The sequence below is a fragment of the Oncorhynchus keta genome, chromosome 2 (genome assembly GCF_023373465.1).
Source record: "Oncorhynchus keta strain PuntledgeMale-10-30-2019 chromosome 2, Oket_V2, whole genome shotgun sequence".
NCBI classification, from domain to species: domain Eukaryota; kingdom Metazoa; phylum Chordata; class Actinopteri; order Salmoniformes; family Salmonidae; genus Oncorhynchus; species Oncorhynchus keta.
The window spans coordinates 12,107,782-12,123,595 of record NC_068422.1 but is presented as its reverse complement, the minus strand read 5'-3'; the positions used below and the strand labels follow the sequence as shown (position 1 = coordinate 12,123,595).

Genomic DNA, 15,814 nt, shown 5'->3' with positions numbered 1-15,814 from the left:
GTCAAGATTAATTTACATAATTTGTGGTTACGACTAATATACTCATATGATGAAGGTAATCAAGCCAACAAGGCTTGTATTTGTTTCACCACTTGAATTCCAGGAAATGAATTAGACACACTCACTAATTGTTGTTCTGCATGCCTCAAACAGTCAAGAATCGTCTGGGAGCACAGTTGTTGTTTTTAGCTTTGCTTAAGAACGATCCAAATCCAATATAATGCACAAAAACAATCATTTAACGGTTTACCCGTTGCATCTCATCATAAAGGTCAAGGCGTGTAAGTGCTTTCTACGACTCCCGTGAACACGTTTCACACTGAGCCTCAGCGAATCAAGAGTTCCTTTCATCCGTAGTACCCGGATTTACCCGTAGGGAAATTAGCTACGTCATTGTTCACGGACTGACTACAGCTGGAAATAATACATGGACATGCACGTATAATAATATATTTATTAAAAAAATACAGGTAAGAGCATTTATGATGTATTAAATACTGAGCATTGTATTCGTCTAGTTGGAGAAATCCAAATGATTTAACCCATTGGGTTTTTCTGTAGTTAGCCTATACCGGGCGGCTCACTGGGTGTCATGTCGGAGGCGAGCGCTCAACCACCGGTGAATTTTAAATCTTGAGCCCCTCTTTAGAACGTAGTTAGCCTAGCAGCTAGCTAGCCATCTTTCCCATAGATAAACATGTGAATGCTAAAATGGTTCGGCGTTAAAGTCTCAGGTTTATCAAGGAACCATACATAAACACCACATGTATTGTTTGACCACCGAAAAGGTCAGCTACCTTGCATTGTACCAATGATTGCTAACCAACGTAGATCGTTATTGTTGCACATAGCCCAATTTGGGCAGTATTGTTAGCTACGTTTTGCCGTTACCATGGCGTTTGTGGTTACCATACGTGCACACCTCAGAATAAGACATTCTGAACGTGTTCATAAGAAATACGACATTATTTACTTTCCTAACATTTATTTCAAAAACAGGGTAAGAAAGTTTGAAATTATATTTTCTGATCTTTTGAATTACGTGTTAGAGGCCTATCGCGTTCGCTAAAGCCTCAGCCAGCCAGACTGCCAGGCAGAGGTGGGACTTGGGAGGAACAGTTGTCGTAAACGTGCGTGTAAAAAGTCAACCTTAATGGTTAACATTATTTGTTTGAAACGAGTGTCGCTTGAAAGTCCTAGGAATACTACTTTGATTTATTGATAACTTAAAATCCATGTAGCTAATTTTGCTTTTGATTTGTAATCATTAGCTAGTTTGCTACCGCAATTTGGGAATTTGCGTATCTGCTAGGTAAAAATGGGGAAATAGTGTCCCTGCTAGGTACTGTACTAACGTCAGAACGCTTTCAACTAACGTTAGTTAGTAGCTATGTGCTAAAAAATGCTAGCTAAGTCAGCTTCTTGCACAGACAGCAGAGCGGTACAGTATATTAGAAAGCAGGATCAGTTACATGTGATAAACAACAGATTAGTTTCTGTTTCATTAAGAAAGCAAAACATATGTTTGGTTGTTGAGTCATGTTTTTTTCAAAAAACTAAAATGCCTCATGAGCTTAGTTCAACTGTCATACTCCATCAGAACCCAAACTATAAGCATGTTTTACTCCAATGTTTGTAAACAAACACTATATAGCCTCAATTGTTGAAACTATAATTGTGATATCATGGATGGTCTGGTCTTGCATTCATAGCGCTGTTTACCGAAACAGGGTCGGGGGTTTTGTTATTGTTTCGAATGCTGATTGCCCCTTTAAGATCAAAGCTTCCCTATTCTGATTTTGGAGAAAGATGGTTTCTTTCCCTGGAAATCTTTCACCAAAGATGGTGCATAAATTAAAATGTCTTACTCAGGTCTTTTACCATTGAAATAATTCTCAGTTTTGGTCTGCTTAGTTGTATGACTATATGAACCAGAAAAAATGAGGGCGTGAGATTGTCTCGCTTCCTCATCCGTCTCTGGTTTCACTTTAGTGTTTGTTCCTGTATGTCACGTGTAATTACTGCTAGCTACAATGTTGTCCATACCCTGCTCTATCCCTATTTGTAACTGATCAAACCAGCAAGGATATCAACAAAACTTTCCTAGACTTTATATGGAAAAATAAACAACACGCATGTAAGAAGTCTGTAATATCAAACCAAAGAGCTGATGGTGGGCTTGAAGTACCAGATTTCTTTGATATCAACAATACCTTTTAAAGTGAACTTGATAAAAAGATGTACGATTAGCTCAGAATCTATATGGTACTTCATTCCCTGTCATATTTTATTGTGGGCTCTTCAATTTTTGTGGAAGTGCATTTATTCTCCAGCTGAATTACCCATCAAACTGTCCAAATTTCATGAACATGCCCTTTTAGCCTGGAAACTGTCATGTCCTCCCCACACCAGGCACTTCTGTAGAACAACAAAGATATTGTTGTTAAAAACAAGTCTTAGTTCTTTCCTAAGTGGGTCGCAATAAATATTATATTTGTGCTTGATTTATTTGATAAAGAAGAAAATATACTCTCTTATAGAAAGTTCTTAGAAACATAACTTCCCAATCCATTATAAATAATTGTACTCTATATGCAAAGCAATACCTGCAGGACTGATTCAATTAATGAAATCTCATTTGTGTTTTGGTGAACATGTCATGATAGATGCACAACTTATGTTAGGTATCCCCCTGCTGGATAAGAAATGTAATACATCCATAAAGAACTTTTTCACTCCAAGAACAAGATCTCTTGTGGGATATTCTTCTGGAACGCACATAGTACTGAAATTGAATGGAAGAAAGCTTGGTTGCTTCCTCACAAATTCTGTATATCAAATAAAGTAAAATAAATTAACTTTAAAATCTTGCACAAAGTATATCCTTGCAATAACCTGTCTAAATTAATTGTTTTAGAGGACAAGAGGATATGTATTTTATTTGATAAAGAAGGAGAAACTATAATACACATTTTGACTCTGAAGTAATTTTGGAGCGAGTTAAGTATTTACATTTTTAATTTCATCAATAAGACCCATGAATTTACAATGAAAGATGTGATATGTTATTATTCAAATGAAAACAAAACCACTGAATTAGTAGTTAATTTCTTCGGTAAATTTTATATACACAAACTAATATTTGAAATCTGTCTCTAAATCCAATATCCAATAAAATCCCTAGAATTAGTCAATAACAACAAAAAAAACATTTTTACAGCTCTATCATATATAAAACTGTAACCCCTGGTTTTGTTATCCTTTTTTTTAGGAACTTAAACTTTTGAAAGTCAATCCTTGTGATTTTTGTTTATTCAGAAAAAATATACATGTAGAGATGTCGTATGTTTGTATTGTAATTTGAAATGTTATATAAAAATCAAATGTTGTCCATGTGACTTCAGTAGTAGATAACTACACTGAACAAAACTAAACGCTACATGCAACGATTTCAAAGATTTTACTAAGTTTATATAAGGAAATCAGTCAATTGAAATAAATTCATTAGGCCATAATCTATGAATTTCTCATGACTGGGAATACAGATATGCATCGGTTGGTCACAGATACCTTAAAAAAAACTTAGGGGCGTGGATCAGAAAACCAGTCCGTATCTGGTGTTACCACAATTTACGTCATGCAGCGTGACATCTCCTTCGCATACAGTTGATCAGGATGTTGATTGTGACCTGTCGAATGTTGTCCCACTCCTCCAATGACTGTGTGAAGTTGTGGGAATTGGTGGAAACTGGAACACACTGTTGTACACGTCGATCCAGAGCATCCCAAACATGCTCAATGGATGACGTCTGCTGGCTATGCAGGCCATGGAAGAACTGTGACATTTTCAGCTTCCGGTATCTTTGTGTATTAAAATGTAATTGATCTAAAATGAAATTGTGTTCATTGCCCATAGCGTATGCCTGCCCATACCATAACCCCACCGCCACCATGGGGCACTCTGTTCACAACATTGACATAAGCAAACCGCTTGCCCACACAATGCCATACACACTTTCTGCCATCTGCCCGGTACAGTCGAAACTGTGATTCTTCCGTGAAGAGCACACTTCTCCAGCGTGCCAGTGGCCATCAAAGGTGAGCATTTGCCCACAGAAGTCAGTTACAATGCTGAACTGCAGAAATTCTTGGGTTCTCCAAACCCACAGTTTCATCAGCTGTCCGGGTGGCTGGTTTCAGATGATTCCGCAGGTGAAGAAGCTGGATGTGGAGATCCTGGGCTGGCGTGGGTACATGTGGTCTGCGGTTGTGAGTTCGGTTGGACGTACTGCCAAATTCTCTAAAACGAGGTTAAAGGTAATTTATGGTAGAAAAATTAACATTCAGCTCTGGTGGACATACCTGCCAATTGCACATGCCCTCAACTTGAGACATCTGTGGCATTGTGTGACAAAACTGCACATTTTAGTGCCCTTTTATTGTCCCCAGCACAAGGTGTACCTGTGTAATGATCATGCTGTTTATTCAGCAGCTTGATTTGCCACACCTGTCAGGTGGTACGGATATCTTGGCAAGGAGAAATGCTCACTAACAGGGATATAAACAAATTTGTGCACAACATTTTAGAAAGATGTTTTTTGAGATGTTATTTCAGATCAGGAAAAATGGGACTAACACTTGTTGTATTTATATTTTTGTTCAGTATAATAACATTATACAGTGCTAGCTGTGCCACCAGAGACTCTGGGCTCGAGCGGCGCACAATTTTTTTATTTTTTATTTCACCTTTATTTAACCAGGTAGGCTAGTTGAGAACAAGTTCTCATTTGCAACTGCGACCTGGCCAAGATAAAGCATAGCAGTGTGAACAGACAACACAGAGTGAACAGACAACACAGAGTTACACTTGGAGTAAACAATTAACAAGTCAATAACACAGTAGGAAAAAAAAGTCTACATACATTGTGTGCAAAAGGCATGAGGTAGGCGAATAATTACAATTTTGCAGATTAACACTGGAGTGATAAATGATCAGATGGTCATGTACAGGTAGAGATATTGGTGTGCAAAAGAGCAGAAAAGTAAATAAATAAAAACAGTATGGGGATGAGGTAGGTAAAAATGGGTGGGCTATTTGCCGATAGACTATGTACAGCTGCAGCGATCGGTTAGCTGCTCAGATAGCAGATGTTTGAAGTTGGTGAGGGAGATAAAAGTCTCCAACTTCAGCGATTTTTGCAATTCGTTCCAGTCACAGGCAGCAGAGAACTGGAACGAAAGGCGGCCAAATGAGGTGTTGGCTTTAGGGATGATCAGTGAGATACACCTGCTGGAGCGCGTGCTACGGATGGGTGTTGCCATCGTGACCAGTGAACTGAGATAAGGCGGAGCTTTACCTAGCTACCTAGCATGGACTTGTAGATGACCTGGAGCCAGTGGGTCTGGCGACGAATATGTAGCGAGGGCCAGCCGACTAGAGCATACAAGTCGCAGTGGTGGGTGGTATAAGGTGCTTTAGTGACAAAACGGATGGCACTGTGATAAACTGCATCCAGGTTGCTGAGTAGAGTGTTGGAAGCAATTTTGTAGATGACATCGCCGAAGTCGAGGATTGGTAGGATAGTCAGTTTTACTAGGGTAAGTTTGGCGGCGTGAGTGAAGGAGGCTTTGTTGCGGAATAGAAAGCCGACTCTTGATTTGATTTTCGATTGGAGATGTTTGATATATGAGTCTGGAAGGAGAGTTTGCAGTCTAGCCAGACACCTAGATACTTATAAATGTCCACATATTCAAGGTTGGAACCATCCAGGGTGGTGATGCTGGTCAGGCGTGCGGGTGCAGGCAGCGAACGGTTGAAAAGCATGCATTTGGTTTTACTAGCGTTTAAGAGCAGTTGGAGGCCACGGAAGGAGTGTTGTATAGCATTGAAGCTCGTTTGGAGGTTAGATAGCACAGTGTCCAAGGACGGGCCAGAAGTATATAGAATGGTGTCGTCTGCGTAGAGGTGGATCAGTAAATCGCCCGCAGCAAGAGCAACATCATTGATATATACAGAAAAAAAAGAGTCGGCCTGAGGATTGAACCCTGTGGCACCCCCATAGAGACTTCCAGAGGACCGGACAGCATGCCCTCCGATTTGACACACTGAACTCTGTCTGCAAAGTAATTGGTGAACCAGGCAAGGCAGTCATCCGAAAAACCGAGGCTACTGAGTCTGACGATAAGAATATGGTGATTGACCGAGTCGAAAGCCTTGGCAAGGTCGATGAAGACGGCTGCACAGTACTGTCTTTTATCGATGGCGGTTATGATATCGTTTAGTACCTTGAGCGTGGCTGAGGTGCACCCGTGACCGGCTCGGAAACCAGATTGCACAGCGGAGAAGGTACGGTGGGATTCGAGATGGTCAGTGACCTGTTTGTTGACTTGGCTTTCGAAGACCTTAGATAGGCAGGGCAGGATGGATATAGGTCTGTAACAGTTTGGGTCCAGGGTGTCTCCCCCTTTGAAGAGGGGGATGACTGCGGCAGCTTTCCAATCCTTGGGGATCTCAGACGATATGAAAGAGAGGTTGAACAGGCTGGTAATAGGGGTTGCGACAATGGCGGCGGATAGTTTCAGAAATAGAGGGTCCAGATTGTCAAGCCCAGCTGATTTGTACAGGTCCAGGTTTTGCAGCTCTTTCAGAACATCTGATATCTGGATTTGGGTAAAGGAGAACCTGGAGAGGCTTGGGCAAGTAGCTGTGGGGGGGGGGGGAGCTGTTGGCCGAGGTTGGAGTAGCCAGGCGGAAGGCATGGCCAGCCGTTGAGAAATGCTTGTTGAAGTTTTCGATAATCATGGATTTATAGGGGGTGACCGTGTTACCTAGCCTCAGTGCAGTGGGCAGCTGGGAGGAGGTGCTCTTGTTCTCCATGGACTTCAGTGTCCCAGAACTTTTTGGAGTTGGAGATACAGGATGCAAACTTCTGCCTGAAGAAGCTGGCCTTAGATTTCCTGACTGACTGCGTGTATTGGTTCCTGACTTCCCTGAACAGTTGCATATCGCGGGGACTATTCGATGCTATTGCAGTCCGCCACAGGATGTTTTTGTGCTGGTCGAGGGCAGTCGGGTCTGGAGTGAACCAAGGGCTATATCTGTTCTTAGTTCTGCATTTTTTGAACGGAGCATGCTTATCTAAAATGGTGAGGAAGTTACTTTTAAAGAATGACCAGGCATCCTCAACTGACGGGATGAGGTCAATGTCCTTCCAGCATACCCGGGCCAGGTCGATTAGAAAGGCCTGCTCACAGAAGTGTTTTAGAGAGCGTTTGACAGTGATGAGGGGTGGTCGTTTGACTGCGGCTCTGTAGCGGATACAGGCAATGAGGCAGTGATCGCTGAGATCCTGGTTGAAGACAGCGGAGGTGTATTTGGAGGGCCAGTTGGTCAGGATGACGTCTATGAGGGTGCCCTTGTAATTGGCCTAGCATCGTCCGGGTTGGGGAGGGTTTGGCCGGCAGGGATATCCTTGTCTCATCATGCACAAGCGACTCCTGTGGCAAGCCGGGCGCAGTGCACCCTGACCAGGTCGCTAGTTGTACGGTGTTTTCTCCGAAACATTGGTGCGGCTGGCTTCCGGGTTGGATGTGTGTTGTGTTAAGAAGCAGTGCGTCTTGGTTGGGTTGTGTTTTTGAGGACGCAATAGATCTCGACCTACGCCTCTCCCGAGTCTGTGCGGGAGTTGTAGCGATGAGACAAGACACTAACTACTAACAATTGGATACCACGAAATTGGGGAGAAAAAGGGGGTTAAAAAAATAAATTAAAAATAGTTTAGACTACTGACCTGTAGTGATAATGTGATGTAATTTGGCGGCGTTTTAGTAAAGTTGTGTGTGTGTGTGTCTCAGAAACGCATTTACTATATATGCAACCCAGATGCCAGGTGTCGAAGATGCAACTCAAACGCTGAACCAAAGACCCCTAGACTCACTCGGGTAGGACGCTAGATTCAGCCGCGGGCCGATTTTAGTTGGAGCGGATGGTCGAAGCATATTAATTTCCACTGCAAATTGACCACAACTAAGCCATAAAAGAGATGTTTTTTTCAAATACAATAATTTCATACCTAGATTACCTTGAAACACGATCACATACTTTTGTATATATAGTGTATGTTGACACCCCTTCAAATTAGTGGATTCGGCTATTTCAGCCACATCCGTTGCTGACAGGTGTATAAAATCGAGCACACAGCTATGCAATTTCCATAGACAAACATTGGCAGTAGAATGGCCTTACTAAAGAACTGTGACTTTCAATGTGGCACCATCATAGGATGCCACCTTTCCAACAAGTCAGTTTGTCACATTCCTGCCCTGCTAAAGCTGCCCTGGTCATCTGTAAGTGCTATTATTGCTTAAAAATTGTCTGTCCTCAGTTGCAACACTCACTACCGAATTCCAAACTGCCTCTGGAAGCAACGTCAGCACAAGAACTGTTCGTCAGGAGCTTCATGAAATGGGTTTCCATGACCGAGCAGCCGCACACAAGCCTAAGATCACCATGTTCAATGCCAAACGTCGGCTGGAGTGGTGTAAAGCTCGCCGCCATTGGACTCTGGAGCAGTGGAAACGCATTCTCTGGAGTGATGAATCACTACACCATCTGGCAGTCCGACGGATTAATCTGGGGTTGACGGATTAATCAGGGTTTGGCTGATGCCCGAATGCATATTACCAACTGTGAAGTTTTTTGGAGGAGAAATAATGGTCTGGGGCTGTTTTTCATGGTTTGGGCTAGGCCCCCTAGTTCCAGTGAAGGGCAACCTTAACGCTATAGCATAAAATGACATTCTAGATGAATCTGTGCTTCCAACTTTTTGGCCACTGTTTAGGGAATGCTCTTTCCTGTTTCTGCATGACAATGCCCCTGTGCACAAAGTAAGGTCCATACAGAACTGGTTTGTCGAGATCAGTGTCGAAGTACTTGACTGTCCTGCACAGAGCCCTGACCTCAACTCCACCGAACACCTTTGGGATGAATTAGAACGCCGACTGCTAGCCAGGCCTAATTGCCCAACATCAGTACCTGACCTCACTAATGCTTGTTGCTAAATGGAAGCAAGTCCCCGCTGCAATGTTACATTGCCTTCCCAGAAGAGTGTAGGCTGTAATTACAGCCCATGATTTTGGAATGAGATGTTCGACGAGCATGTGTCCACATACTTTTGCTCATCTACTGTATGTCTTTTTATTTTTGCGAACACTTGAACATATTTCCTAAATCATGTTTTTTTGTTTGTTGCTGAATTCCTGGATTTTAGTCTTGACTAAGGCAAAAATCATACATTTCCTGTCATTCTTTCAGATCTCCACTGGGGCATAGGATCCATTTAGGATTGCTGTTCACTTTGTTGTAATGTTCTTCTATAACTTGCAGTCACTAAATGTGTCACTAAACCAAACTTCAAAGCTTTGTCTCTATGTTGCATGTACATTCAATGCAAAACCTAAGCAAAGCATGCCTTTGGGGCTTCTACACTGTCTGCAGAACTTGTTTTCTCACTCTGAGAAATACTTTTGCTTTTATATCCATTGGGTTGTCTGCATGACTTTTATATGACCCATTTACACCACCAGACAGACCACCTGCTGGTAATTGAGCAGGTCAATCCTGGTTGATGCTCTGTGTGATTGAGGCTACTTACATAGTGAAATCCTACCCAGGATAACAATCACTGAAAATGTTAGTCACATTGTGACACTCAGAACATAAATGTTTATGACAATCATAATCTTAACTGTTGCTGTGTAAGATAGGTTCTAGGAATACATTTAATTTTTGTACGGTGCACTGAATTTGCCACAATCTGCATCTTCAAAGTGGATGGTAGCACTTAGAGGTCGACCGATTAATCGGAATGGCCAATTTAATTTTTATTTATTTATTTATTTACTTTTCTGCTCTTTTGCACACCAATATCTCTACCTGTACATGACCATCTGATCATTTATCACTCCAGTGTTAATCTGCAAAATTGTAATTATTCGCCTACCTCCTCATGCCTTTTGCACACATTGTATATAGACTGCCCATTTTTTTTCTACTGTGTTATTGACTTGTTAATTGTTTACTCCATGTGTAACTCTGTGTTGTTTGTTCACACTGCTATGCTTTATCTTGGCCAGGTCGCAGTTGCAAATGAGAACTTGTTCTCAACTAGCCTACCTGGTTAAATAAAGGTGAAATAAAAAATAAAAAAATTAGGGCCAATTTCAAGTTTTTATTTATTATTTATTTATCTAACCAGGTAGGCAAGTTCTCATTAACAATTGCGACCTGGCCAAGATAAAGCAAAGCAGTTCGACACATACAACGACACAGAGTTACACATGGAGTAAAACAAACATACAGTCAATAATACAGTATAAACAAGTCTATATACGATGTGAGCAAATGAGGTGAAATAAGGGAGGTAAAGGGGGAAAAAAAGGCCATGGTGGCAAAGTAAATACAATATAGCAAGGAAAACACTGGAATGGTAGATTTGCAGTAGAAGAATGTGCAAAGAAGAAAAAATAATGGGGTGCAAAATAAAATAAATACAAAAATACAGTAGGGAAAGAGGTAGTTGTTTGGGCTAAATTATAGGTGGGCTATGTACAGGTGCAGTAATCTGTGAGCTGCTCTGACCGTTGGTGCTTAAAGCTAGTGAGGGAGATAAGTGTTTCGAGTTTCAGAGATTTTTGTAGTTCGTTCCAGTCATTGCCAGCAGAGAAATGGAAGGAGAGGCGGCCAAAGAAAGAATTGGTTTTGGGGGTGACCAGAGATATACCTGCTGGAGCGCGTGCTACAGGTGGGTGATGCTATGGTGACCAGCGAGCTGAGATAAGGGGGGACTTTACCTAGCAGGGTCTTGTAGATGACATGTAGCCAGTGGGTTTGGCGACGAGTATGAAGCGAGGGCCAGCCAACGAGAGCGTACAGGTCGCAATGGTGGGTAGTGTGTGGGGCTTTGGTGACAAAACGGATGGCACTGTGATAGACTGCATCCAATTTGTTGAGTAGGGTATTGGAGGCTATTTTGTAAATGACATCGCCGAAGTCGAGGATTGGTAGGATGGTCAGTTTTACAAGGGTATGTTTGGCAGCATGAGTGAAGGATGCTTTGTTGCGAAATAGGAAGCCAATTCTAGATTTAACTTTGGATTGGAGATGTTTGATGTGGGTCTGGAAGGAGAGTTTACAGTCTAACCAGACACCTAGGTATTTGTAGTTGTCCACATATTCGAAGTCAGAGCCGTCCAGAGTAGTGATGGCGGGCAGGTGCAGGCAGCGATCAGTTGAAGAGCATGCACTTAGTTTCACTTGTATTTAAGAGCAATTGGAGGCCACGGAAGGAGAGTTGTATGGCATTGAAGCTTGCCTGGAGGGTTGTTAACACAGTGTACAAAGAAGGGCCAGAAGTATACAGAGTATACAGTATTCATAACAATCGGAAATGTGTATTTTTGGGAGCCGATTTGCCGATTTAAAAAAAAATAATAATAATAATAATAAATAAAAAAAAATGCCAAGTCAGTTAAAAGAACACATTCTTATTTTCAATGACGGCCTAGGAACGGTGGGTTAACTGCCTCTTTCAGGGGCAGAATGACAGATTTTTCTCATTGTCAGCTCGGGGGATCCAATCTTGCATTTAACTAGTCCAATGCAATAACGACCTGCCTCTCCTCTCTCTGGTTGCACTCCACAAGGAAGACTGCCTGTTACACGAATGCAGTAAGCCAAGGTAAGTTGCTAGCTGGCATTAAACTTTTCTTATAAAAAAACAATCAATCATAATCACTAGTTAACTACACATGATTGATGATATTACTAGATATTATCTAGCGTGTCCTGCGTTGTATATAATCTGACTGAGCATACAAGTATCTGACTGAGCGATGGGAGGCAGAAGCAGGCGCGTAAACATTCATTCAAACAGCACTTTCGTGCGTTTTGCCAGCAGCTCTTCGTTGTGCGTCAAGCATTGCACTGTTTATGACTTCAAGCCTATCAACTCCCAAGATGAGGCTGGTGTAACCGAAGTGAAATAGCTAGTTAGCGCGCGCTAATAGTGTTTCAAACGTCACTCGCTCTGAGCCTTCTAGTAGTTGTTCCCCTTACTCTGCATGGGTAACGCTGCTTCGATGGTGGCTGTTGTCGTTGTGTTGCTGGTTCGAGCCCAGGGAGGAGCGGGACGGAAGCTATACTGTTACACTGGCACTACTAAAGTGCCTATAAGAACATCCAATAGTCAAAGGTTAATGAAATACAAATGGTATAGAGAGAAATAGTCCCATAATTCCTATAATAACTACAACCTAAAACTTCTTACCTGGGAATATTGAAGACTCATGTTAAAAGGAACCACCAGCTTTCATATGTTCTCATGTTCTGAGCAAGGAACTGAAACGTCAGCCTTCTTACATTAGCACATATTTCACTTTTACTTTCTTCTCCAACACTTTGTTTTTGCATTATTTAAACCAAATTGAACATGTTTCATTATTTACTTGAGGCTAAATTGATTTTGATGTATTATATTACGTTAAAATAAGTATTCATTCAGTATTGTTGTAATTGTCATTATTACAAATAAATAAATACAAATCGGCCGATTTAATCGGCATCGGCGTTGAAAAATCATAATTGGTCGACCTCTAGTAGCACTGACCCATTAGAGTTCCAGGAAATAATGTGAGTTTGAAATGGAAAGTAGGATGCTTTTGGGTGGTTTATGGGCGGTTACAGTTTCTGTAAAGCTCTTTCATCCTCTTCTAGAGCTACAGAGCTAGTCTTGTTCAAGATGTTTACTTTTATATTCCTAGGTGTTACTTCATGTGTTCTACCTCCAGGGTGATTTTTGACACAGTTCAGTACTCCCAACTAGGCCTAGGTTAGTATCTAAAGAAACATTGCCTAACATCACCCTCTCTATTTGTATTTTTTTGTCCAACAGCAATGAACAATGACCATAGTTGACAGATCTTCAGAGAAATCTGACCTAGAGTCAGTCGGGTGCAAGCGCTCAGGATCGCTGAACTTTCCCGGCGGTGACGGGAACGGGATGGACAGTGGCTGCTCCAGCTGGGGGGCGGGGGGGCCCTCGTCCTCCGACGCCCCCAGGGTGAAGACGGGGGGCTGCATGGGTCCCACTCCTGGAGCCACAGTCAACAGCAGCAGTGCAGACAGGCCCAAGGAACAAGGTGTGGAGGGTTGGTGTGCTCAACTCAAATATTTTAACTCATAACAGATATAGTAGACAATGTATCTTTGGTTGCAGGATTCCCAAGTGTATAAAATTAATCCCGGAACATATTCCAGTCTGTGCTAGCAAAACAGTCCTGCAGTTTAGCATCGGCTTCATCTGACCACTTTTTATAGACCGAGTCACTTGTGCTTTCTGCTTTAATGTTTGCTTTTAAAAAAGAATCAGGAGGATAGAATTATGGTCAGATTTGCACGAGTCTCTGTGTATGGACTAAAGGTGGTCTGGATTTTGTCCCTCTCTGGTTGCAAATTTAACATGCTGATAGAAAATAGGTAAAACGGATTTAAGTTAGTCTGCATTAAAGTCCACAGCCACTTGGAGCGCTGCCTCTGAATGAGCATTTTCCTGTTTGCTTATGGCAGTATACAACTCATTGAGTGCGGTTTTAGTGTCAGCATCGGTCTGTGGTGGTATGTTGACAGCTACAAAAAATACAAATTCAAATAAACCAAATGTTATTGGTCACATACACATGGTAATGCGAGTGTAGTGAAATGCTTGTGCTTCTAGTTCCGACCATGCAGTAATATCTAACAAGTAATCTAACAATTTCACAACAACTACTTTATACACGCAAGTGTAAAGGAATTAATAAGAATATGTACATAAGTATATGGATGAGCGATGGCCGAACGGCATAGGCAAGATGCAGTAGATGGTATAGAGTACAGTATATACATATGAGATGAGTAATGTAGGGTATGTAAACATTATTTAAAGTGGCATTGTTTAAAGTGACTAGTGATACATTTATTACATCCAATTATTAAATTGGCTAGAGATTTGAGTCAGTATGTTGGCAGCAGCCACTCAATGTTAGTGATGGCTTTTTAACAGTCTGATGGCCTTGAGTTAGAAGCTGTTTTTCAGTCTCTCGGTCCCAGCTTTGATGCACCTGTACTGACCTCGCCTTCTGGATGATAGCGGGGTGAACAGGCAGTGGCTCGGGTGGTTAATATAATAATAATATATGCCATTTAGCAGACGCTTTTATCCAAAGCGACTTACAGTCATGTGTGCATACATTCTACGTATGGGTGGTCCCGGGAATCGAACCCACTACCCTGGTGTTACAAGCGCCATGCTCTACCAACTGAGCTACAGAAGGACCAGGTTGTTGTCCTTGATTATCTTTTTGGCCTTCCTATGATATCGGGTGGTGTAGGTGTCCTGGAGGGCAGGTAGTTTGCCCCCGGTGATGCGTTGTGCAGACCTCACTACCCTCTGGAGAGCCTTTCGGTTGTGGGCGGAGCAGTTGCTGTACCAGGCGGTGTGCATCTGTAAAAGTTTGATGTGTACGCCAAATAACTTTCTACCTTCTCCACTACTGTCCCGTCGATGTGGCTAGGGGGGTGCTCCCTCTGCTGTTTCCTGAAGTCCACGATAATCTCATTTGTTTTGTTGACGTTGAGTGTGAGGTTATTTTCCTGACACCACACTCCGAGGGCCCTCACCTCCTCCCTGTAGGCCGTCTCGTCGTTGTTGGTAATCAAGCCTACCACTGTCTTGTCGTCTGCAAACTTGATGATTGAGTTGGAGGCGTGGGTGAACAGGGAGTACAGGAGAGGGCTGAGAAAGCACCCTTGTGGGACCCCAGTGTTGAGGATCAGCGGGGTGGAGATGTTGTTTCCTACTCTCACTACCTGGGGGCGGCTCGTCAGAAAGTCCAGGACTCAGTTGCATGGGGTGGGGTCGAGACCGATGGTCTCAAGCTTAATGACGAGTTTGGAGGGTACTATGGTGTTAAATCCTGAGCTGTAGTCGATGAACAGCATTCTTACATAGGTATTCCTCTTCAGATGGGTTAGGGTAGTGTGCAGCGTTATTGCGATTGCATCGTCTGTGGACCTATTGGGTGGTAAGCAAATTGGAGTGGGTCTAGGGTGTCGGTTAGGGTGGAGGTGATATGATCCTTGACTAGACTCTCAAAGCACTTCATGATGATGGAACTGAGTGCTACGGGGCGGGCGATAGTCATTTAGCTCAGTTACCTTAGCTTTCTTGGGAACAGGAACAATGTTGGCCCTCTTGAAGCATGTGGGAACAGCAGACTGCGATAGGGATTGATTGAATATGTCCGTAAACACACCAGCCAGCTGGTCTGCACATGCTCTGAGGATGCGGCTAGGGATGCCGTCTGGGCCGACAGCCTTGCGAGGGTAAACGCGTTATGTTTTACTCACGTTGGCTCCGGTGAAGGAGAGTCCGCAGATGAACACTCTCTAGGTAGATAGTGTGATCTACAGCTTATCATGAGATACTCTACCTCAGGTGAGCAAAACCTTGAGACTTCCTTAGATATCGTGCACCAGCTGTTAACATATATGCATAGGCCCCCGCCCTGTGTCTTACCAGAGGCTGCTGTTCTATCCTGACGATAGATATTGTATAACCCACCAGCTGTATGTTCTTAATGTCGTCGTTTAGCCACGACTCAGTGAAACATAAGATATTATAGTTTGTAATGTCTCGTTGGTAGGATATACGTGCTTTCAGATTGTCCCATTTTCCAGCGATTGAACGTTAGCTAGCAGGACGGAAGGCAAAGGCAG

At 42.6% G+C, this 15,814-nt stretch overlaps 1 protein-coding gene across 4 annotated transcripts in view; it reads left to right on the top strand.

Moving 5' to 3' along the window:
- The first annotated feature begins 231 nt into the window (after positions 1–231).
- Positions 232–15,814, top strand: part of LOC118372938 (ubiquitin carboxyl-terminal hydrolase 42-like) — a 35,730-nt gene continuing 20,147 nt past the window's right edge. Inside the window, exons 1-3 of one of the 4 annotated variants that reach the window (XM_052471656.1) lie at positions 233–470; positions 11,708–11,738; positions 12,951–13,197. In XM_052471656.1, coding sequence (XP_052327616.1) covers positions 12,960–13,197 — 238 coding nt within the window. In that variant the 5' untranslated portion in view covers positions 233–470; positions 11,708–11,738; positions 12,951–12,959. Of the gene's footprint in view, positions 471–11,703; positions 11,739–12,950; positions 13,198–15,814 lie in introns of all 4 variants that reach the window. The other 3 variants (XM_052471650.1, XM_052471666.1, XM_052471648.1) reach the window with 3 other exon arrangements.